The sequence below is a fragment of the Aptenodytes forsteri genome, unplaced genomic scaffold (genome assembly GCF_000699145.1).
Source record: "Aptenodytes forsteri isolate BGI_AS27 unplaced genomic scaffold, ASM69914v1 Scaffold15, whole genome shotgun sequence".
Lineage (NCBI taxonomy): Eukaryota > Metazoa > Chordata > Aves > Sphenisciformes > Spheniscidae > Aptenodytes > Aptenodytes forsteri.
Window position 1 is genome coordinate 6,441,429 of NW_008795129.1, and position 22,441 is coordinate 6,463,869.

General features: G+C 42.6%; 1 protein-coding gene across 1 annotated transcript in view; it reads right to left on the bottom strand.

The window, feature by feature from the left end:
• VSTM4 (V-set and transmembrane domain containing 4) overlaps nt 1–22,441 on the bottom strand; it is a 70,396-nt gene that overhangs the window by 15,632 nt on the left and 32,323 nt on the right. Inside the window, exons 2-5 of the mRNA XM_009278001.1 lie at nt 16,797–17,195; nt 8,707–8,775; nt 7,077–7,184; nt 2,811–2,844 (exon numbers count right to left, since the gene is read on the bottom strand). Of these exons, the coding sequence (XP_009276276.1) occupies nt 2,811–2,844; nt 7,077–7,184; nt 8,707–8,775; nt 16,797–17,195 (610 nt within the window). The remainder of the gene's footprint in view (nt 1–2,810; nt 2,845–7,076; nt 7,185–8,706; nt 8,776–16,796; nt 17,196–22,441) is intronic.

Here is a 22,441-nt window from a genome sequence, read left to right on the forward strand (position 1 = left end):
GAGTTTGGGGAAAAAAACCTGTGGAAGGTGTCTAACAATCATGGCACCGGGACAGCAGTTTCCCTGGAGGTCATGGCTGGTATTTCTGGAACATACTGTCCCAAGAGCTGGCAAACTACTGCAATTTTCGGCTTTACTATCCTTATCAGAGTCAAGGATGTGGGGCTTTTCCTGTGGTTATATAGGTCAGCTATTCCCTCTTGTCTGCAGGGGAATGACAAAAAATTCACCCAAGCGAACTGGGAGCTGCTTTGATATTTTCCAGATAGGGGAGCTGTATGAGGAGGTGCCGGGGGGGACCGGGTACTTGGTTCTGGTTCAGCCTGGCAGAATTTGCTCCTACGCCATTAGATCGGCACCGTGGAACCAAGGCATGAGACGGACAGCTTTCTGAGGTGAACAGTTTTTTCACCTCAAATTATTTGTCTCCAGAAGAGCAGTCACTGAAGGACTGGAGAGTTCAGGCCAAAACAAATAAATAAAAAACAGAAAAAAGAATTCCTATTTTCAAAGCTACACCTCCTGGGGGTTTCTGGATCTGAAAACTGACAAAATGAGCTAATAACAAGGAAGATAATAAGAAGGAGGATATTTAAAGAAAAGAAAACCCCAGAAAATAGAATTAGGTGGTTTAGAAAACCCAAAATAACTGTACTTTTTAGTTAGGTATCTATTTTTAAAATGTGGGAAATAAATGGGTTTTGGTTAACTAATTTTTTTCCTTAATTTGTTATTGGTCAAGTAGTAAACCAAAATCCAAACATTTGCTTTGTTCTACTGAAGAAATCTGGATTTAATTTTCTTTTCTACCAAGGCCATTTTGTGAGACCTGGGGCAAATCACTTAGCCCTTTGTGCTTCAGATTCCAATTAAGTAAAAACACCATTATGATGTCAAGACATGAAATATTTTAAGATGCTTAGGTATTACTGCAGTGGGAGTACAGACATTTCTTAGACACCGGACTATTAATGTAATTTTGAAACTGGATTCTGCTCTGAGTTTGAAATATCACTAAGGGAGTTGGAGCTGAGCCTCTCTAATCAAGGCTGAGTTTTGCACAGTGTAGTCATTTTGACTGGCAGGAATCTCATACAAATTAGTTCATCGGTTTGGCCTAATGGATATTTAGGCACTGGGGTTTGGGTCTAAATGTGCTGAATTAAGTTCCAAGACAAGGAATGTGCAGCTGAAGAGAAGTGAGTTCAAAGGAATGAACGGTTTGTGTTTTGAGCAGAGGGTGGAAAATAAATGGTACCAAGTGTGAAACATAACAAAAATGATGATACTGGTAACACTTTCACAGCTATTTAATTTTAAAGCCCTGAAGTCAATGCACTTCAGACATGCATTTGTGGGATCAGGGCTTTCATTAGCGTACCTTGCCACGCTGAAATACATGAAACCTTATTTTTATCCATATAGAGTTATGCATTTCTTTCACCTCCGGAGACTCCGTTTTACAGTGAAGAAATTGTGTTGGCTTGTTTTCCCCCTGCTATTCAGCCTCCTGAGTTTAGTGTTTGCAGTAGTATCACTACCACATCATGTATTCCCAGAGAGGCAGATTCTGTATTACAAGTCTTTTTGTCTGACTGCCGTGCTCCATTTTTCCAGTCATCTTTTCAATCAGGTCTCATTTTTCTCCTCTTCTTGTGTTCTCTACCAATCTACTTTGATTTCCTCCCCCTCCCCCTTCTTTTTTTTGTTTTTGTAATTCCAACTTTGTCCCAGCAGCTAATAAAGAAGGGGAAAGAGAAAACATCCAGGGAAAAATGAAAACTGCTGAGCTGTCTCTGTAAATTTTTGGTGTGGTGCAATAGCTGGTCAGGGTCACAGAACAAAGATCTTTCCATGAATAACATGAAAGTTTCAGTTTGTACTGGCCTCTCCTGAACTCTGTTGCTTTGTTGTGACTTCACTTACATCCAAGTGTCGGTTAGATTGAATACAGCGATAATCCCATCAGAATGGGATTACGCTATTTGAGGGTCTAGGATATGCTATACTTGGCATTGAATCTCATAGTATCTAAAAAGATACTATGAGAAATAGTATCTGTGATACCCAGTGGCACTGGATTTAAGCTACAAGGCTAGAAACATGTTTTATGTCACTGAAAACAGGGAAACAGCTGTTCTTCTGTGTTGTTATGAGGAATCCCTCTTTAATCTTTTTTGTTTGTAAAATACTTGTGTCATTTTTTTTTACTGCAGTTCCAGAACAATTTCTATCTCAGGAAGATCATGCGATGGGAATCAGTTTTATCGCACCACACAATCAAAAACTTTTGGCAGCCAGTGGTATTTAAAGGGACAGTGATTAATGACTGCAGCAGAAGCAGAGTTTTTCCCATCACTTGGAGTCTTCAGCTGGGAATAGACTGCGGGCCTAGAAAATCTGCTTTGGAGCCCCACTCCCTGTTCCTGGGTGCGGGAATCACCTGGTAACATTGTGGTTTGTTTTATGTACATGGATGGTTTAAGTCATTACCATCTGGTGAGGTGTTGGGAAACCCTAGAAAGCCACACAGGATGAAAGCAGGCTTCTCCAGAAAGCAATTCAGAGCCTCAAGGAGAGGTTTGTCACGGAAGCACCTGCAGGACCTACAGCTAGATAGCCCAGGTAGATCTCCCTTATCATGCACAGCAGATGTTGGCTTGCAGGCACGTTCATGAGTCGCGGACCAGGGACTCTTTATCCTCCTGTAGGCATTTTGGAAAACATTACTCATCTTCTTCAGCATACATAGCAAAACAAAACCAGAACTGGTGCCTTGGGTTATAGTAAAGAGAAGTGTAATCTCCTACCTGTTCTGGGGGCATTTCACCAGGTAATGCTTCACTGTTAAAGAAAAAAAAAAAAGAAGGAAAATGTGGCTTCACACCAACACAGTTTATGAGTTACAAATGGGCACTGCAGATAGACCTGTGTTGTTGAGACTGTGGAGTTGCCAGGTTTTTACACTGGGGGAGCTGCTAATCGTCACCATACATTATATTGTGCATTAAAATGTAGTCTGACTTGAAGACATAGCTAGGCTTGGGAGAAGAGAATGTACCAAACACCACCAAGAATCTGCTGTGGAAGTGCTGGGCAACACACATTCCAGCGGTCAGCCCAGCCAAAAGACAGCTTGCTAAGGAAAAGCACAGCAGGCCAGTAATTTTACTTTGAAGACTTTTATTTCCCTTGTGGTGCCTCTATTTATTTCCAGAAGCCTGAAATAAACCATTCACCCACAGGAGCCACTGCTGTTCCTAATGTAAGTTAGGCTGTGGCCTCAGGCATAAAGGGATGTTCTCCTGGGATTGGATCAGAGGTCCAGTCCAGCCACTATCCTGTCTCTGACAGCTGTGTGTATGAGCTGTGTAAATCCTTCTGCTTCGTATTCCTTCAAATCAGCAGTCCTGAGCAAGGGCAGCTCCCCCCCCTGCACCTTTTTAGGAGCCAGGGTTATGAAGATGCTCTTTTGTGGCTTAGTGGCTTCTGTGCCCTGCCCAAGCTGTGCTGCGTGCTGAGTGCGGAGACATGCAGGTTAGGAGCCAGGTTATGAAGATGCTCTTTTGTGGCTTAGTGGCTTCTGTGCCCTGCCCAAGCTGTGCTGCGTGCTGAGTGCGGAGACATGCAGGCAGGAGGAGAGGCTCTGGATCTTCCGGTCGACTTACTGCCAACTTATTTCTCAGAAGGAAAAGAGGGTGCATCCCTGGGCCATGATGTGAAGTTGAATACAACATAGACACCCCCCCTCCCTTCACGTTCTCCATTCATTAAAAGGCCATGAAAACGAGACGAGCGCATTTACATGATTATGCCCCTCTCTACAGGAAAGTTTTCATATTTGGTCTTACCTAAATTCTCCCATTCTAAGGAAGCTATACAGCTCCTAGGGGGGTGCATTTTAGTCCTAAGGGAAGGGGAGCTGAGAGCACTAGGAACTGGGGCTAACACAGCGGCCATGTCTAAGCCAGCCAAGGCAGTGCTTCCATCTATCTGTCTGTACAGGAGAACAGCAGGCATAACCCTTCGGAAGTAAGGGGATGCTCATGTACACTGTTGACATGCTTTTGAGCATTTCTAGGTATGTGTTATTTTGTTTTGCCCTACAGTAAATACGCCAAGTCTTTGAACCAGGGATTGGGAAGAGCAGCCACTCCTGTAACAAATGGGCATAGGCTTCTACCACAGAGGGGTTGCCAGCTGCAGCCATTGCTACTTCCCACAGCACCCCATAGCTGCTCTGTGCTATGGGCCAGCCCCAGCTGCAGTGCCAGTCCAATCAAACCGAGGGAGCTCCTTTGGTGAGGAACTGGGTTCAGTATTACCCTTGTCATGTCAGAGCCCTGAGGTGAGCCAGGATCTGCTCAGGTTTCACAGACAGACACTCCAGAGGGATCATCTCCAGCTTCATCTGCTGCAAATCACAACTTTTAGTTCAGGTATGAGTTGCTCTTTGTCCCAGGCTGGGCTGTTCTTGTACAGGGTTGGGCAGAGTTTTCCCTCCCTCTTCTCCTTGCACTTACTTGGGTGTCTGCCTCCGCTCCCTGGGTGGGGTTGGGTTGGGTTGGGTTGAGTTAGGTTGGGTTGGGTTGTTGTGGGGCAGGGTGGGGTAGGGCAGGGCAGATGATCCTCCCTGTGGTATTAGGGCTGAGGAGTAGGAGAGTGGAGGGAGCTGTTGGTGTCCCTGTGACAGGGATGGGGTGACTGGAGAGGTTCAGGGAGAAGTCTTGATGGAAATTTGCCCAGCAAGGTGAGATAAGGAGATAGTTTTGGTTGTCCTGGGCCCTTGACCTAGCCTCAAGGGGAAGAGCAGAGCCAGACTTCTCTTGAAGGACCTCTGAGGAAGATCATGCGGCAACCACCTCACTGAAGGTGGAAGAAGGCTGTGCCTGGAGCCTGCCTGGAGACTTGGGGTGATGCAGAGGGAGGATTGCTTTGCTGTCCCTGTCTTTTCTCCTTTCCGCAAGGAAGGATGGACTTCATGATTTCACTGCAGGCTCTTTTCGCATGAATACTAGCATCTGCCTAGTCCAGTCCAGGATGGAGGTACAGAGTGCTGAGGACAGAGAGGAGGTAAGATAACGCTTTCTGAGGAGTGATGCCTTATTCTAACAGTCTGAATGAGAGAGCACTGCTGTTGGCTGACAGGGTGGGTATCTTGTGGTCAGACCCTAACCCCTGGAAGGTGTCTCTGGAGGGGGTAGAAGAGTGTTGAGGGAGGAGGGGGCTCTTTGTGCTCCATGCCCATATGGCTGAGTGGAAACAGTACCTCCCAGGGAACTGCTGGTACCTGAGGCAGAGGTTCAGGTCTGAGCCTGCTGCCATGGCCCAGGAGCTGTGGGGAGAAAAAGCAATATGGGGCTGGTGGAGATCGTGTCCATCACTGATGCTTCTTCCACTGCTGCTTCAGAAATTTTGATTCCCTGATGCTTGACTGGATACCGAGCCAATTAATGCAGCTTCAGAAAATACTCTGATCAGGTGGTCCTAGCTGAAAGACTTGCCTGAAAATCTTATCACTGTATACTGAGTGCCTTTCTGCTAAGCTTTATTCTGTTATATTTCCATTGAATCCATAAGTTTAATGCTGCCAGTGTTTACTGGATAATGTTAAAAATCTAAATAAAAATGTGGTGAAGCCTGCAATTATTCAGATATTAGGGTAGTGAAGAAAGGATTTAGCAGCTCAGAAGAAATTACTTTTTTCTTTGTTGTATATGCTTATTCTATTTTGTATTCTATATTATTTCTACATTTAACTGGTGTTGGTTCAATGTAAAGAGACCTTTTCTCCAAGCTGTTTGTATGCTTACACCAGCGTAAATCACCAAAAACAGAAGCAAAATCTAGCCCAATGTCGGCTCAAGAAAAAGCAGGATACATCAGTGTGTCTAATGCTTGTGGCTTCAGGATGACTCACCATGACCGACATACTTAAGTGTGGGTACTCCCTTGGCACAAAACCTTTGCCATCACTTAACAGGGTAGGAAGAATAACATTGATCTTGCTCCTTCCTCTTGGCAAACTGAGTTGTTGGGCTCAGTTAGAATCAGAGTTACTCTACTGAGCACGCTACTGGGAAGACGGAGCCACGGCCTGAAATGTGTTTGTGGTCAGGCAAGGACTTCTGTATACATCTATTTTGGGCTTACATATCTTCTCCCTCGTGTATCTGAGTCACTCATTCCTTCATGGTACGTGTGTGGTGCTGAAGAGGCAGCAAAGTCACGATTCTCTCCTGTCATTAACAGGACAAATCACCAACCAAACTCTCTTTGAAAGCTTCTGTTCAGAGATGGTCCTTAGGCTCTCCTCTAACGTGGTGGCTGCTAAGTGTGTTGGTATCTCATCCTCACAGCTTGTGTGAGGTCTCCAGATAAACCACTCAAACTAAAATGAAAGTAGAGCCTGCACTGGCTACTCCACAGATCTGAAATAGCACTTTGGATTACAATAGGGCTGCTTTCATGCAGGTTTAGCCTCTCTGAGAAACCCTCTCTGAGGAAGAGAAGAATGAAACAGTAATCCTTGATCTTGAAAGATTATTATGAAAATGCACATCTGAATGACAAAATGATGCTTTAGTTTCAAAGAACACTACAAAGGAGAGAGTGCTAATAACAACCCCCATTTTCTGAAGGATATTGGCAGCTAGTCAGGAAGGGAGAAGAAAACAGAACAGAAGACGACCGCTTTGAAAGCCCTCTAAACTTGTCTGTGGAAATGTCACTGATGCAAAATGTTAGCTAGATCTGGTCAGAATGCAATTTAATGATACTGCACTTGGTCTGCTTTGAAAGAAGTTCCAACAACCTTCAATTTATGTTTATGCAAAGCTGAAAATTTTTGAAAAGTCCAAAGCAAATTTAAAGTGAAATAGCTATTCAAAGGGAGCAAAATGCCTTTGTTCTAGTTTTGCTGGCAGAAATTATCTTTTCGACCAATAATTTTTTTTGTTTTTATTAAAATCAAGGCAAGGAGATATTTGTCTTCCCTGCATTTTCTGCATTCTCCTTCTCCCCCTCTCCCTCTTTGGTAAGGGCCTTGCAGTCAGCAAGAATGACATTTCACTCACCTGTGGATCTCCTCTTGTTCAGGAGTGACTGACAGAGAATGACAAGTGTAAAAAGGAGGACACTGATGATTCCTATTGAACACACAAAGACTGCATACAGGTACAGATCTGAAAGCCAAGCACAGGTAACAGTCAGTGTTGCAGCTGTATGCTTCATGCTTACAGGATAGAAAAAAGTTATGTCTACAAGACCTAAATAGACCCTGGCCCAAAAGAGTTAGGGTAACACTTCAGAGGTAATTTAACCCCCTTGAAACTTTCATACAGTATCCCGCTCAGTTTAAATTTGGTTGAAGTCTCCATAAATGCAAATAGGTGTAGTTATGAGGGCTTGCTTTCAGGAGGGAGGAGTGGGCTGGTTTTGGGTTTTTTTTTTTTCTTTTCTTTTTTCCTGTTTTTGGTGGGGCTTGGGCTGGTTTGGGGTTTTTTTCTCTTTTCTTTTTTCCTGTTTTTGGTGGGGCAACCAAAAACCAAAAGGACTTCAGTTGGATTATTTCCCAGTTCCAACTGCTGTACTGGTTTTTTTTAAAAAAAAAAAAAAAGAAAAGTGGCAGTGGGGGGAGTGCCGAGTGGCTGAGGAAGAAGGAAGAAAGTCTGTGATTGCTGCTTCTGGTTTGAATTTTTTTTTTTTTTTTTTAATTTTTCAATCTACTGCTTCAATCTCCCTTTATGGCTTTTGTTCAGGTGCCATAACACATTCCCACTGGAGCTGACAGGAGTTGTACCATGGCAGATCAAGACGGAGTATTTTGTTCAGAAGGAGAAGAAATCTTTAATGACTTATTTCTGCTTTTACTAGAACTTTAAATAGAGTACTCTAAGGATGCTCTACCCGTTAATGTCTTGAAATGTCCTTAGGGAGGTATATTGGCTTCTTTCCTGCTTCCCAGAGAGGAAACTAAGCCTCAGAGGTCAAGTGTACTTGTAGAAAATAGCCTTGCTGGAACTAGACCCCTGACCTGCAGTTCTGTGCTTCGTTCCCCTTACACAGCACAACAATATAGTTTGTAAATTGTGGTTTAAACAATAAGGGTCCCCACAGAATCAAGGCCAGCCTGCGAGCGAGCACTACTGCCTGGCAGGCAGCGCAGCAGAGTGGCTGCAAATGCCGTGCTGGTTCTTCACTGGCGCTCCGGATTGGGGCAGGAGGAGGAGGAGGGAATCCCAACTGCCTGCAAATTCTGGATTTCAGTCTCCTAGAACAGTTGTTCACTAATCTACACAGAAAATACTGCTTGCCTTGAAACTCAAGGGACCTTTAGGCTGCTCGTGCAGTGCAGAGCAAGTCTGGTGAGCAGTTTCTAAGGCTAGTGGGAGTGCAGATGCTTGGTACCTCTTCAGACACATTCAGCACCTTCCTGGATAAGGGGGTGTATTTGCAATGCATGATTAGCCAGGCATAGGTTATTTTCCCATTGACCATAACAAACGTATCAGAAACCGAAACTGGAGCCTTCCATTCTCTTTTCTCCAGCACCCCTTGTACTCTGTGGGATACTTTCTCAGGCAAGACCTGAGTTTGCACAGGAACTAGCAAAATTGGGCCTGATTGGGGCACTTTAGTTGTACTGTAGCACTGAACTAAAGTAGCATCTTGTATACAATCAGTAGCAGTTAGATGTATCTTTACCTTCAAAAAACTTCCAAGCTTCATGGTTTTTCTTGAAAGAGGGATCATCAGAAGATTTTGATGAAATCACTGAAAAAAACCAAAGAAGACATGACAAGAACTGCAAATGTGTGGCATAAAATGCTGGGACCTCTTGAAGAAATGTAGTTCTGCCTCAGACTTCACTGCACCAAGATCTTGCCTTATCTCACAGGATAGTTACCTTTCAATGAAACACTTGAATTATAAAACAGCATTATAAAAATGTCTTCCAGCAAATCTCATCTGGCTTGGCACCCCTCACGAGTGCTGTATGGCTTGTGAGGCTGCCTACCTGTTGTCATCTTATTCTGGGAAGATGCAATGTGTGGCTCTTCAATCGAAAGTTAAATGCAGTGAAGTACAGCAAGAGGATAGAAACGCACTTCAGAAGAGCCTAGGCCTTAGAACAGGGTGGCCATGTGCTTGTAAGGTCTGTAATGGCATTGTGGGGATTGTCTGAATATTCCAGGGGAAAAAACTGCTATTAATGCTGTATGTAGCTGGTTTTATTCTGAGTCTGTGTTCTCAGTTACCCAGAACTCGTACCTCTAGGGTTATAATTTTTGTTTCTGTCCCAAAACAGGCTACTTCTGAGAGAGAAGATGAACAGCTTTTACTCAAGAGAATGGGAATTTATTTTCCCTTGTAGTTATATATTAAGAAGGATTTTTAACACTGTAGTCTCTTTCTAAGTCTTGGAGGTTAAGGAAAAAAAAATAATTGGAAGAGCAGTAGCTTTACTGAAGGACACACCTCTGAAGGCTTCCTGAAAATTGACTTGGAGCCAGCCAGATTAGGCACAGCTTTTTTAAAAAAACGGGAAGTCATTCTAGCAATACTTGGCACTGAAGTAATCTCTGCCAATACGATAGTGTTTCCCCAGCTTCAGAACTGACTCTGTAGGCCCCTGATTTTGTCCAACTTGCCTTCCTTCCAAAGCCCTTGTGGATGTCCCTCGGCCTGTTGAACGGCCCTGCAATTCCTACAACAGCACCCAAATAACCCACTAAAGTGGGAGCACTGCTCATGAGATCTTTTTCTTCTTCCTTCCTTCAGAAGTTGGCTTCTATGCTGTGCCTTTTAAAGATACATGGATATGACACCTGCCTATCTGCAAAAAAGACACCCATGCATGCATGAACTTTCTGGAGCATGTCCAAATGCTTCAGAAAGTGCGTATCTGAGCTGGGAAGCAGAATGCATCTACTTACCCTCAGTGTCCTTGGCTTAGATGTAGGAACAGGTTAGCCTGAACATCTTAATTAATGTAAACTGCTCTGTCACTGCCGTATCAATGGTCATTGACTGTTGAGTGCAGAATAGCTTAAATTCTCAGCCGGAATAATTCCCCTGCCTATGGGTGGGTTTTTTTCCCTGAGAAGGAAGACTGCATGACCACAAGTTGTATCAGCTCACCTTTATATCCTAGAAAAAGGGCTGACTGCATGATTGTGTTCTAATTCAAGTAAGAGGGAAAATAGCTGCAGATTTTGCACAGAATTGCGCGCTCTGTTTCAGAAAGAGGAGCAGACTACAGAGCTCTGGGCAAATGGATGAATGTCAATGTCCTAACAGCTGTACAACCTAGTACTAGAATCCAAATGTTCTGACTGCTGGATCACTGTTCAAAACCCTCTCTGCTCTCCTCAGCCACATTGTTTATGCATGCTGACAATTTTTGATGACATCAGATTAGATGATCTCACTTATGATAATCCATGATTTTTTTCTGCTAGCAATCATTGCAATAGAATAGGAGGCTGGTGATGTCCCCCAGATTGCCAATGAGGTCTGAACATCCTTCTTACTGGAAAGGTAATTCATTAAGGAGTGTCCTGTAGGGATGTGAGGTGTGGGGCTAACTCAGTGGATATAGAACTGCTTTCAGGACTAATGAAATCTTCTGTTTAGTTGAGATGGGAAGCTCATCCTGAATATTTTAACAAATATACTCATTTGTTACATGAAAGCATCACACATGTAGATTTTTGGCAAGTATTTTAGAATACCTTCCCTGAAAAAAAGGGCTTTTGTTCATTTTGGGGAAAAAAAAATCTTGCATTCCTGTATCTTGCAACATTTTTACCATTAGAAAATGCCACATGCGACTAATATTTAATAGAATTCAGACTCTGTTCTGTGGGAAACTCTGACACATGAACTTCCTAACAAGACAGATTGTTGTGATCATCTCTACTTCTTTGTGTTGTCCATGCCAGTAGGATTATAGTCAGACTGCCTTATTTTCTATGTTTGTCCTCTTGCATATAGTCTCTTCTCTTGGATTGTAAACCATTTGGAACACGTATTGCTCTTCCTAAGAGATGTGCAGCACCTTGCATAGTGGGCTTGAGGGATTACCCAACTGTAAATGATGGTTTGGAGGTGCTGCATATTGTTCTGATAAGACTACTCACTATTTTGAGTTTTCTGATAGGAAGGCAGTGGGAGAACCATCTTTCTGACGTCTTTTTTTCCTCAAAAAAACTGTTTTCTGGTGTATTCTGTACTATAATGAAGATCATTAATTTGGTTTTAGACTAACATTGACCACACAAGCCCAGAAAAAGAACAGATGCCTTTGATAAGAAGATAGGGGAAGGGGAAAAGGTTCACCTTAGCTTAGAGGGAAGCTGTTGCGTGGCTGGAGTAGGAGACACTTTTTGGCAACATCAGGACATGGATTCCTCTTGGTTTTACTACCAAGATTTAACAGCAGCCTTTTTATAAATCCTATTTGATGTCTTGCATTCGCTACACCTAAAGGGGCAAACTGCAACAGTTCAAATTTCGGCTGGGCCTTCTGAAAACACAACGAAGCTGCTGTAGTTGACACAAGTCCATGAATGAAGACTGTAAAGATTCCATCCCCATCAGATGAGACTCCTTTTCTGAAAAAATGTATTCTGTCCCTAAAGGAGAAGCCAGATATGTAGCTAAACTTTTAACTGCCATCATTACATATTAAGGAACTGTAGCCTGCAACTCAATTGTTTTTCCACAACTCTGATATGTGTGTCTGTATAAATTTATGTGTTGCAAGAAAATGCATTTGCAACTTCTTAACGGCCTACACAAATTCACACCTGCAAACTTGCTAGCAAATAACAAAATCTGAATATAGGTTAATAGCAGTAGATAACTACAGACCCAGCCGTAATATCTGGTAAGGTCTTTTGCTTTGAATAGTGCTATGCTTGGTGGCTGACAAAGGCTATGTACTGAACTGCCCCAGGTTTTTTCTGCCTCAAGAGCAAGTCAGATTTTGAAGAAACAGAATGACTCTTTTCCATTCCCTCTGGAAATTTCTGTCTTACACAGTGACCTCCTCTTCCTGTGTGAACAAAAAAAAAAGGGACCTAGATGCTACTTCTGCATCCACTTGATCTGCAAGGTTGTGAGAAATTTGCCTGATGCTTTAGCATAAAGATACTATTTTGAATTTGGGCATAACTGCAGACACATTAACTGGAACAAAATGGTAGACAAGACAGCAACTGTGATTTGTTTGAATACTGTTACCTTATTTGATAAAGCACAAGCAGTACAATTTAAATATCAAAATACTTCAGGCAATTTGTATTGCTCCTTCTCTTGCATCTTGGATCTAACTGTAATATAAGCAAATTCCTTTGCAATAAAAAGTGTAACCAATCATAATATAAAATACAAAATGTGCTTGGAAGAAAATTTCCTTGAAAAGCCCAAGTGTTACCATTGGGGAAATTGGAGGCTTTATCACCACTCTGAAGAGAGTTACCTTCCCTCCCACGTGTAGCAAGTCCTGTACACTTACAGTGCATTAACTGAATGCTAGCTAAGGCGGTCCTTTTTTTCCAGTAAAGAGGCTTTTAGCAGTAAAACAGTTGACGTGGCATTTAAAGATATGTCATTTTTCAGACATCTTTTAGCATCTTTAATCTGGATTTAGACTTAGAATAAATACTCTTTCGGGGGGGCTGGGGGGTGGTGGTGGTGTCTGCCTCAGATCCCCACAGGGCGTATTGTCGGTGTCTTTAGTCTACAGGTGGGCTTGCCTTCCTCCCTTGTCTCGGGTTTCCTGCTCTGCTTTGGGTTACGTTTGAAGCAGAGAGAAGCAATACAGTTGACCGGACAGTGCGGGAAAGATGAAGTCATGAGTCTCAAATCCCCACCCTGATTATGTATTCATAAATCATGCTAAAAATCAGGGGGAAAAAATAGTATTTAAGGGCTGGACTGAAAAGTTACAGTTTTCCTTCTTTGCAATAACTAAATTGATCTGAACCCCACACTTTAGCTAGGAAGAGCAATGAGAAGTTTCTGTGTTATAGTTAGCAATAGCCTGAGCAGCTATGAAAGATGAAGAGTGGCTTTTTGTGAGGAGGGGTATGACAGATGGTCTGACAATATTTTATATTGCTTTTTCTTCTGCTGCCATTTACCTGTAACATGTCATTCCCTTTCCAAGCACTCCTGACAAATCCATATGTTTCACTACAGGCATTTAAGAAATTCCATCATTCAGTGAATGAGAAAACACTCTAAAATGCTGACCTGCCCTATGAAATGACATTATCACAGGAAAATCCTAAAAATGATTCTCCATCTGATTTTCTCTCTCTTTTTTTTTCCTTCCCCCCGCAAGCTTGCTACTTGTTCTGCACTCCTTGGGTATATCTATTGGTCTATTTTGCAAGTCCTTCATGCAAGAAACATGTTACTTGTTATCCACTCTATCTTTCAGTTTACTACTCTTGGTGACAGCTACCTGGTCTGGTGCAGAGGATTTGAGGGGAAGGGTCAGTATAGGGTAAGCCCCCAGCCGAAACAGTACTTTCCTCCCTCACTGCTTCTCTCTGTGTCTTGACACCAGACATGGCCCTCTCTAGCTCCCATCCCTCAAGTTATCCTCAGAATTTCTTCCCCAAAGCACTGGAAAAAGGTGTGGTCTGTCCTCTAGGAGACTCCGGGACTGTATGGTGGCCTCCTAGCCCTGCTTGTAGGCCTGCACGCTTCAGCCCTGGCCATCCATTTGAGGTGCTGTTGAAAGTAACAACACCTGGTATTTACTCTCGGCCTCTCCTCCTCTTCTCCCCCAGCACAGTGATTGAACCACTTGTTCTTTGTAGGTTGAGATGAGAGCCTTGGCTTCCCTTCCCCACACCAGTCGGCAGCTTTGCCCTTTTCCAAAGGTGAGAGGCTGAGGCAGTTGGGGTGATCAGTCCTGCTTGCCAGTTCCTTCTTGACAGTGGCTGAATCTCTCTTTTCAGCCAAATCTAGAGGGGTGAAGGAGGAAGAGATAGGGAGAGGAGGAGGAGAGCCAGTTCCTAGCCAAGTGCAGGAACAGCAGGGAAGAACGACTACTGAGCATGAAGTAAGCTAATGCGTGAAGTCTGTAGGGCTAAATCATGTATGCAATAAAGTTTCATTTCATATCCCTGTGTGGTTACAAGACTAACCACCGTGTCTTGGCTCCAGCCACACAACATGGGGACACTGCTTGTAAAACTTAATGCCCTCCGGAGATTAAGATGGCTGAGTTCAGGAGATGTTGGGCTCTAGTGTTTTTACTCCTCCCCATTCAAAAACAAAAGAGTGAAAACAGCAACAAAAATCAAACAAGAAACTGTTCTTTGAGCTGTGAAACTAATGAATTCTGTATCCCATACCCTAATGTCTCCCTTCTCCGCAACAACCTTAGTACCGGCCACCTCCTCCTGTGGTATGTCCAGGAGCCCCAATTACTGAACAAAAATCACAAGAAACTGTTCTTTGAGCTGTGAAACTAATGAATTCTGTATCCCATACCCTAATGTCTCCCTTCTCCGCAACAACCTTAGTACCGGCCACCTCCTCCTGTGGTATGTCCAGGAGCCCCAATTACTGACTGCGATGTGGAAGGTCACTGGGCACATGGCAGCTCAAGAACAATAATTACCTTTTTTGTTCTTACAACTTTCCTTCAGTGAGGAAGTTCATGCAGATCTTCTCTCCCTCCCCCCAGCCAAGTTCACATTACTTGTACAACCTTAATATCTTTAAGACCGTTATCTCATTAAAATCAGCCCATGGATTCAAAAGGGTGCAGACTAGTTGATAGTGTGATCATGTAGGCTTTGGTTTCTTTAGGATACCAGGTTATGGATTTCAGAGGACATTTGGCTGCAGGATTACATTTCTGACCCATGGTACTGATTGCTCTGGTGATTTGTATTTAGGAGACTAATGAACTTTGGTGACGTTTTCCTTTAAGTCCTGCTTCCCTGGTCTTCTGTGCAAAAGAAGCGTGGCTGATGCACACAGCTGGGGTCTGGGTGCTGGAGGGGTGGGCTGTTCCCTGGTAGAGAGAGGTAAGGGGTTGGGGTTCCAGTTTGGACTTGGGTCCTGCTCTGTCATTATTTATATTTCTGACTGTCTGCAACCAGGAAGCAGAGGAAATCCTGTATGAATGTCTTAGAGGTTTTCCAGACAAGTTTTGCATACCCTGTAAAACCATATAGTTTAGACTAAGATTTTCTTGCTGTTGTTTAAAATTGATCCATAGTGTTTGCTACTAATCTAAACAGAACTTCAGCTTTGGATCATTAGTGTCTTTCATCATTGTTAGTAATAATCAGCTAATTACATTATGTTAATGCCATGATTTCTCAAGGCAGATTTAAACATTGCTGGTCAACGTGAAGCTGCTCTTTATCTCTTGTTATATTGTGTTTTTCACATCTTTGCTCTCGTACTTCTGATAGATCAAAATGAAAGCTTGTGATACCCGAGAGCTATCCACGGGAGATCATACACTCACAAAGATTATTTTTTACTGTCACATTTGTCTCCCTGATGTGTGTATAATCCAAAAGTGATACAGAAACCTGAATGACTCCAGTGAAGTTGGCGTTGACAGAATGTGCTTTGGATTAAGACCACGTAAACGTGATCGAATCTATCTTGAAAAGGCCTGTAGTCAACAAAGTTCCCTCAGAGCAAAACTGGTTTCAGAGGAGACTTAGGGCCACTTTCCCCAAAACATAAGTTAGATAAGTGGGATTAGGGTTTCCCAACTACAGGAATAACCTTTGCAGTCTAAACACAACAATAAATTTAGCATCAACAGCAATGGCAGAAACTTCATGAAGTACAGTTTTCTCCCACAAGTTTTTCTGTGATTGCTGGATGAACATCTTGAATTTCTGGACCCATGGACCAAGCACTCACACTTGATTTTTGGCATTGTCTTTAGAGTTGGCTCTCTGGGAAATCAACTGTTCTGTTTATAAAACCACAAGCAGGGGGCTAGTTTGCCAGCTAGCACTAATGGCACAACTGCTGAGCTCAACCACTCCTTCAAAGGAGTCTGCTCTCTAAAAGCCAGTTTCACCCATCTCTGAAAGTGTGGGTGTGGTGGCGTTAGATTTGAGCTGACCCATCCCAAAGAGAAGGCCTGTTTTCAACTTGGTTCAAAACCCTCACTCGTTGCTGGTCATTTCTTTACCTGAAGTTCAATACCAGCAGGCTGGTCACTGCTTTTCTAGCTCTGCTTTCTGGCAACAAGTGGTATAAACAAAAGTGCAGAAGTGATACTAGAAATGCTACTTACCAACTGCTGCTAGACTAGAACTAAAATCAATGAAAACACCAAGAAAGACGCAAAACATAGATCTAAAATATAATGCTTCTCTTTCTGTCTGAACCACTGCACATTCTTCAGAAAATAAGTTAATTTGTCTCTGTTTCTGTCTCTCTCTATTTAAATAATAATGACATTTGTTTATTCCCACTAGCAAAGTTGTAGAGACCTGTAGCTGAATGTAAAGGAGTTTTAATTACCGCTATTCTGGTAAAAGGCAAAGGAAATAGACTATCTTCTACAGATCTACCTATCTTCTCACTTCTTCACATTTTATTATGGGCTGAATAATGTTTAAATTGTCATGTGTAAGTAAGGAAGTTGAGTATTAGGTTTTCTTCTCATATTCCCAGATAACACTTAAAAATAACCTAACTTCAAACGTCTTATGAATGAACCTGCAAAAAAAGAAAAAAGGGATCATGGGACAAGAAAAGTGATAGAATTGAAATCAGTAGTCTCTCACCTCTTATTTCAGTAGCTGCTGTGCCATTTGACCATGCTGTCCACTTATTCCTGTGTTTGCCAATTTCCTGAACTTTGCATATATAATGTCCTTGATCTGTTTGCTGAAGACTTAGAATGAGAAATTTGTACATAGTTCCATGTTTCTCTTTAAGAAGATGAAGCCTTTGCTTGTGGAAATGATGAGTATAATTTCCATAATACTGGACAGACCCAAACTTTGTCATTTTGACCATCAGATACTCCTGGGTAGGTGATGCAGCAAAGACCCACCGCACAGCCAGCAAATTGTCTGTCTTTCTTTTTTGAGAAATGTGGCAGTAAAGGGTAGCATTATCTCCCTCGGAGTATCGCACTGTTGGTCCCGGAGAGACTGTCACATTTAAAGCCTCACAAACATCTGCAAAGGAAAGAAAAGATGGTGAGAATCCTCTATACCAGCACAGAAGCACCATAATCTGTCCCAGCGTGCAAGTCCACAGCAGGTAAACTGATGGCATCTGTTCAGTGTGCAGCAATTTAATGAGCTTTTAGAACCTGACATCTTCTGTCTCTCTGTGAACGTTAAAGATGGTATGAGGCCCTCCTTCAGTGAGTCTGCTCTAGTATTCTTGCTGTCGCTAATTAATAAGATGGGGCTGAAGCGGACACCTTGCTGCTGTCATAGGCCCAACATCGCATAATCTTTTCATCATTCTGAATAAGCGTTAATCTAAACCTAGCTTGGCTCTAAAAGAGCCAAGAATGTCTTTTGGAAAGCTGTTCCGTGACCAGCTCTTCCGATGACTTGCATCCTTCTTAGGATATCCAGGCTAAATTGTTTCAATAGCCAGTTTATGCCCATTTGTTCCTGTGCCAACTTTAAGTTTAAATAGTGTTTTCTTCTCTAGCGCTTGCTTCCTGACTCCATATAGAAAGCAATTATCTGGTGTCTCAGCCTTTGCTTTGTTGAGCTAAAGAAGCCAAGCTCTGTTAGTCTCCTCTAGTGAAGTAGTGTCTCCACTTCCCTGTTCACCTTAGTAGCCCTTCTCTGCATTGGTGCCAGTTTAAATTTTGGTTTTGATTGTAATTATTTTATTTTTTTTTCATGTGGGTGACTGGAATTACAGACAGTGTCTGGAAAGCAGCTCCCCAATGTCCTGTGAAATAGTCACGGTACTTCCCAGATTTGACTGGGATATACCTTGCCTGGTATATCCCAGAATTATGTTGTCCTTTTTCACGATATTTTCACATGCGATTATATGCCAGTTTATAATTAAATAATATACTTGGGTCATTTCCCTTCTTTGTCATTTGTGGTTCAGTTCCTAGTGTATCAAAGAAATTCTTACTAATCCCCAAGTACGTGACTTTGCTTTACTAAGTTCTGCTCCACTTTTGTTACTTGGTCCTGAGTTTTTCCTACATGCTATCCCAATCTTATGCTAACTTGATAAGGTCACATAATTTCAACGTGCATGCTTCTGTCTACTTCTTTTAGACATCATTTGTGCAAACCTTACATGATACGGTTCCCTAGATGATCACTGAAAGACTACGAGCCTCCCTATATGCCCGTAACCAGCTCCTCACTTTACAGTTCCCTGTGGCCTCTGTTTTAAGTAATATTCTCCTTGTCATAATCAAATGGTCATCTCAAGTCTGGGTTAAATCTATCAGACTAGTCCTCCTGACTACAAATTCAATTTAATCTGACATTATTTGCATGACAAAATATAACATGAGATTATATTGGGACAAATGATTATTCCATTGTTCCATTCATTTCTGACTCGTTTTTCTGTTCTTCAGCAAGAACCTAGCTTAGACCAGTTGTTTGTCTCTCTGCTTTATTTCTAACTGTGGCCAGTATAGGTGAAGGTTGAAAGAAGTCCATAGCTGTTCATTAGAGGAAGATTTTTCTTTCCTGACCTAACTGATTTATGCTGGACTGATTTTCTGAGGCATGGGAATCAACACTCATTTTATTTCCTTCCTAATGTACATTAAGAATGTTCTTATTAGTCATATCAGAGACTGATCTATTTTTGACCAATGGTATATTGTGGCAATGTGTTCCCTAAATGACTTGTAATGTGTAATCTACCGGTCTGATGGCATCCACTAGAGAGAGAACCATATTTCAACAGTGAGCAAGCACTCCCCGGAATGCACTCTGCAAAGCATGAAATGTCCTCTAAAATGTGAATATTAAGCTTCCTGCTATGTGAATATACTGTACTCAAATACTAATGAGAATTGCATCTCTGGGAGAATGATTTTTTCATTTCTGGACACTTTTCTAGCACATCAGCTAGGAACATTTCAACAAAGGGGATGAGCGTTTTGGCAGACTCTTGTCTGACATCAGCTCCTGAAACACAAACATATATTTATCTTCAAAATAAGCAAGTAAAGTATTTCCATTCTATTTCTGAAGGAGTATTGGAGGCAGAGACACGAGTTTTATGGCCCCAGTGAAGCCGTGAAATGGAGTGGTGAATTGTATCACCTTACTTAAAGTAAATCCACTAAATTAAAGAAGTTACATTGCAGCTGTTTGAGAAGAACCCTCTGAAAATTAATAGTTTAATAATTATTATGGGTCATTTCAATAGAAAACTCTACTGAATGTTGTATTTTTTCCAAGTAGACATTGTTTTTTCTTTATGAAGGAGAAAATAAGTTGTATAAAGAAAGGTTGGGTTTTTTATTTCTTTAAGAAACTACAGCTAAGCATGGCCTAGATTATTGATATAATTATCTGTGGATGATGTTCATGTGTGCAATTCATGTAAGTGCCAAAGCAAGAGATTATTTTGGATTGTAGAAAGCACACAAGTGGAATAGGATATTGAAATTTAAAATTAAGGCTGAATACCACCAAAAGCTTTCCAGGCATGAAACTTCCGCTATTACTTGCTGGAGTTACCTGACCTTGGTGCTTTACAGGCAAATGTGACGATAAGATGGCTGCTTCTGCCATTGAAATAAGATTCAATTTTGAAGGTTGTGCTACTCAGTAAATAAGGAATAAGTTTAAGAATTTCAACACTTTTTGGGATTCTCATAATTACTTAGGCTGTAAATGTTTTAATAAATAATTTATAAAAATGTGGTTTGGGTAAATGAAAAACACAAACTTTTTCTACTGAAATTATGAACGTGTCGTGAAATCTGTAAAGAAAAACAATTATGTCATTTTCCTGACATGTGAACTTCTTGTTTGAAAAAGCTGGCTAGGATTAATTGTGGAATAGAGTCCCAAAATAAAAGGCAAAAGAATCATTGCTTAATTCGAAACTAGGCAGAACAGAGTGCCAAAAAGTACCCAAGAGAAAATACAGAGGAACTCAGATACGGTGACGATGGAAGCCTCTGCAAGAAGATAAAGCAGCATTGTACGTGGAGTCTCTGATCCCTTTCTGGCTGTTTACACTCATACAAACATTGGTATTTTATACCTAAGGCTTCTACTTTTCCTCTGAGGACATGCCTTTTTATAAGGAAATATCAAATTTTGCATCCTTCATGTTGTCTGATCAGTGGGAACCCATCTCCTTATCTTTCTTCTGTGGCTCCTATTGGTGTGGCTGTACAAGTGCGGCAATGGGGAGAGTTTTGGAAATTTCCTGATGCTTTTACAGTGATCTCATCTCATGTCGAACAGGGTCAGGTGATGCTTTATATAAAACAGAAAAACAGTGTCCATTTGACTGTATCCTCCCACTGCCATTGGAGCAGGAACAGTGGTGGATTTTGGAGGAAAGAGGTCATTTACCTCTTACGCGGACAGGAAAAGCCTCATTCAGGGCTCCCAGACACTAGTGGAAATGTTCCTCCTGTCTTTAGCAGGCACTGGATCAGCCCCAACATGAGGTTTACCCTTGTAATGGGCTACTTGCCAAGACAGGAGACTCCTCCACAACTTGAGAGCAGGCTTGTGTGCCAACAGAGCACTGAATTTATAGACTTCAGATTGCCTCTTCAAGTGAGGAATCACTGGTTTTCTCCTGCCTTCCCAGTATAGCATGGTGTAGCTGCTCAGGTGGAGCTCACCACAAGAGTTTTAGTCTTGCTTCTGCTTGGAAAGAGAAACTAGTTGTAGAAAAGGGGAGGAGAGTGAGTCAAAGACTTGAGGATTCCTTTGCAGTGCGCTTAATCATCAAACACGTCTCTCCTACTTGCCACCAGCTCACTTAGTTGCCCCCATCCCGACGCCTTAGCTGTTTGTTTCTTTGGTACCCTCCACCTGCACGTCTGACTAGCCTGTTGGGAGTCAGGGAAGGTTACTGCTGACTAAACTCTGTTTTGAAAAATCCTATTTTGAAAATAGTCTACTTCTGCTTACACCAGTTCAATTCCAAGTACTAGCTAGGTTTGGACTTTGTTGTCTGCCGTATTACATAGCAAAACACTTTCACGGCACTGTCAGGAGTAACAAATTATACTTTTAGCAGCCAGAAACCTGTCTGTGCCAGGGCTGTCCCCCCTGTCTGTGCTGGAACAGTAGCAGAGGACCCACAGTCGCCGCTGGGTCCTTACATTTGGTGAGCAGTTTCAGTGTGGCTGTGTTTTTGTGGAAGAACCCCAGCTACTTCAGTGGAGATACTCACGAGTTGAGTTGCTCCTGTGCACTACCGCTCACAGTCCAGGTTTAGTGTTATATATAGGCCCCTCTTCCTTCCTCCATGGAGGCTCACAGGCAGAATCTACAACGCACCCTTCAGGGATGAGAGGACTTTTTTCCTCAGCCCCTGCTGATAGCTAAGGGACTAGAGAGGCATGCCATCAGGGTAGTTACCTTCTCATCTCGGATTTGCATGATCAGAGGCATATGGGATGGCTTTTATCCCTGTTGTAGTTTGTTCTGTGAAACAATGTTACTGTCAAAGCCTGCTTTATTTTGACTTCTCTACAATTAAAAAGGAAAAAGAGCAGATGAGCCAGGAAGAAGCAAAGCTCTTTGTTTAAATGAAAATAATTAGGAGCTGGCTAGCAAGATCACCAAAAGCAACCAGCTGTTTTCAGTTGAACAGATCTGTCTGCAAATTTCACAGGTCAGAGGCTCTTTCTCTGAGAAAGCTTCTGCAGTGACTAAAGATGGACTTGAACCAAACCTCTGCCTCCACCATCTCCTGCCCTTTTGAGGTGAAGATCCAAACCCAGCTCTTTTATTATCCTTGAATGAGCAGGGCTTCCCCACCCCCAACCCTCACTGCACCTTGAAGTTCAGATCCGGACTCTGTGTCCATTTTGCAGCTTTAGGACACCACGCTGGCCAATGCACCTTTGATTTTGGAGGCAGAAAGGTCTTGAGTGGGGGAGGCGTTTTACAAGTGACCTACGGGTTCCGTTTCCACTGGTTGCCTACAGGATCTAGGCACCCGTGGAAAAAGCAATGCCAAATCTCCCTTTGCCTCAACTTTGCCTGCAGTTCCTCGGTGCAGCTAAACATTGTCCCGCCTGGCACAGAAGGTGGCAGAGGACACATTTCCATAAACTTCTGCACGGGAAGGTTTTTTTTTTTTGTGAAAACACAGTTGCGGGTCAGGTCGCTGTGCAGAAGCGCTGCTCCCGGGAGCCGGGAGCCCGGAAAGGCAGCGGCAGAGCGGGGCCAGGGACCACCCCGGGGCGGGGGGCGGCGGGGGAGGACCCGGCCGG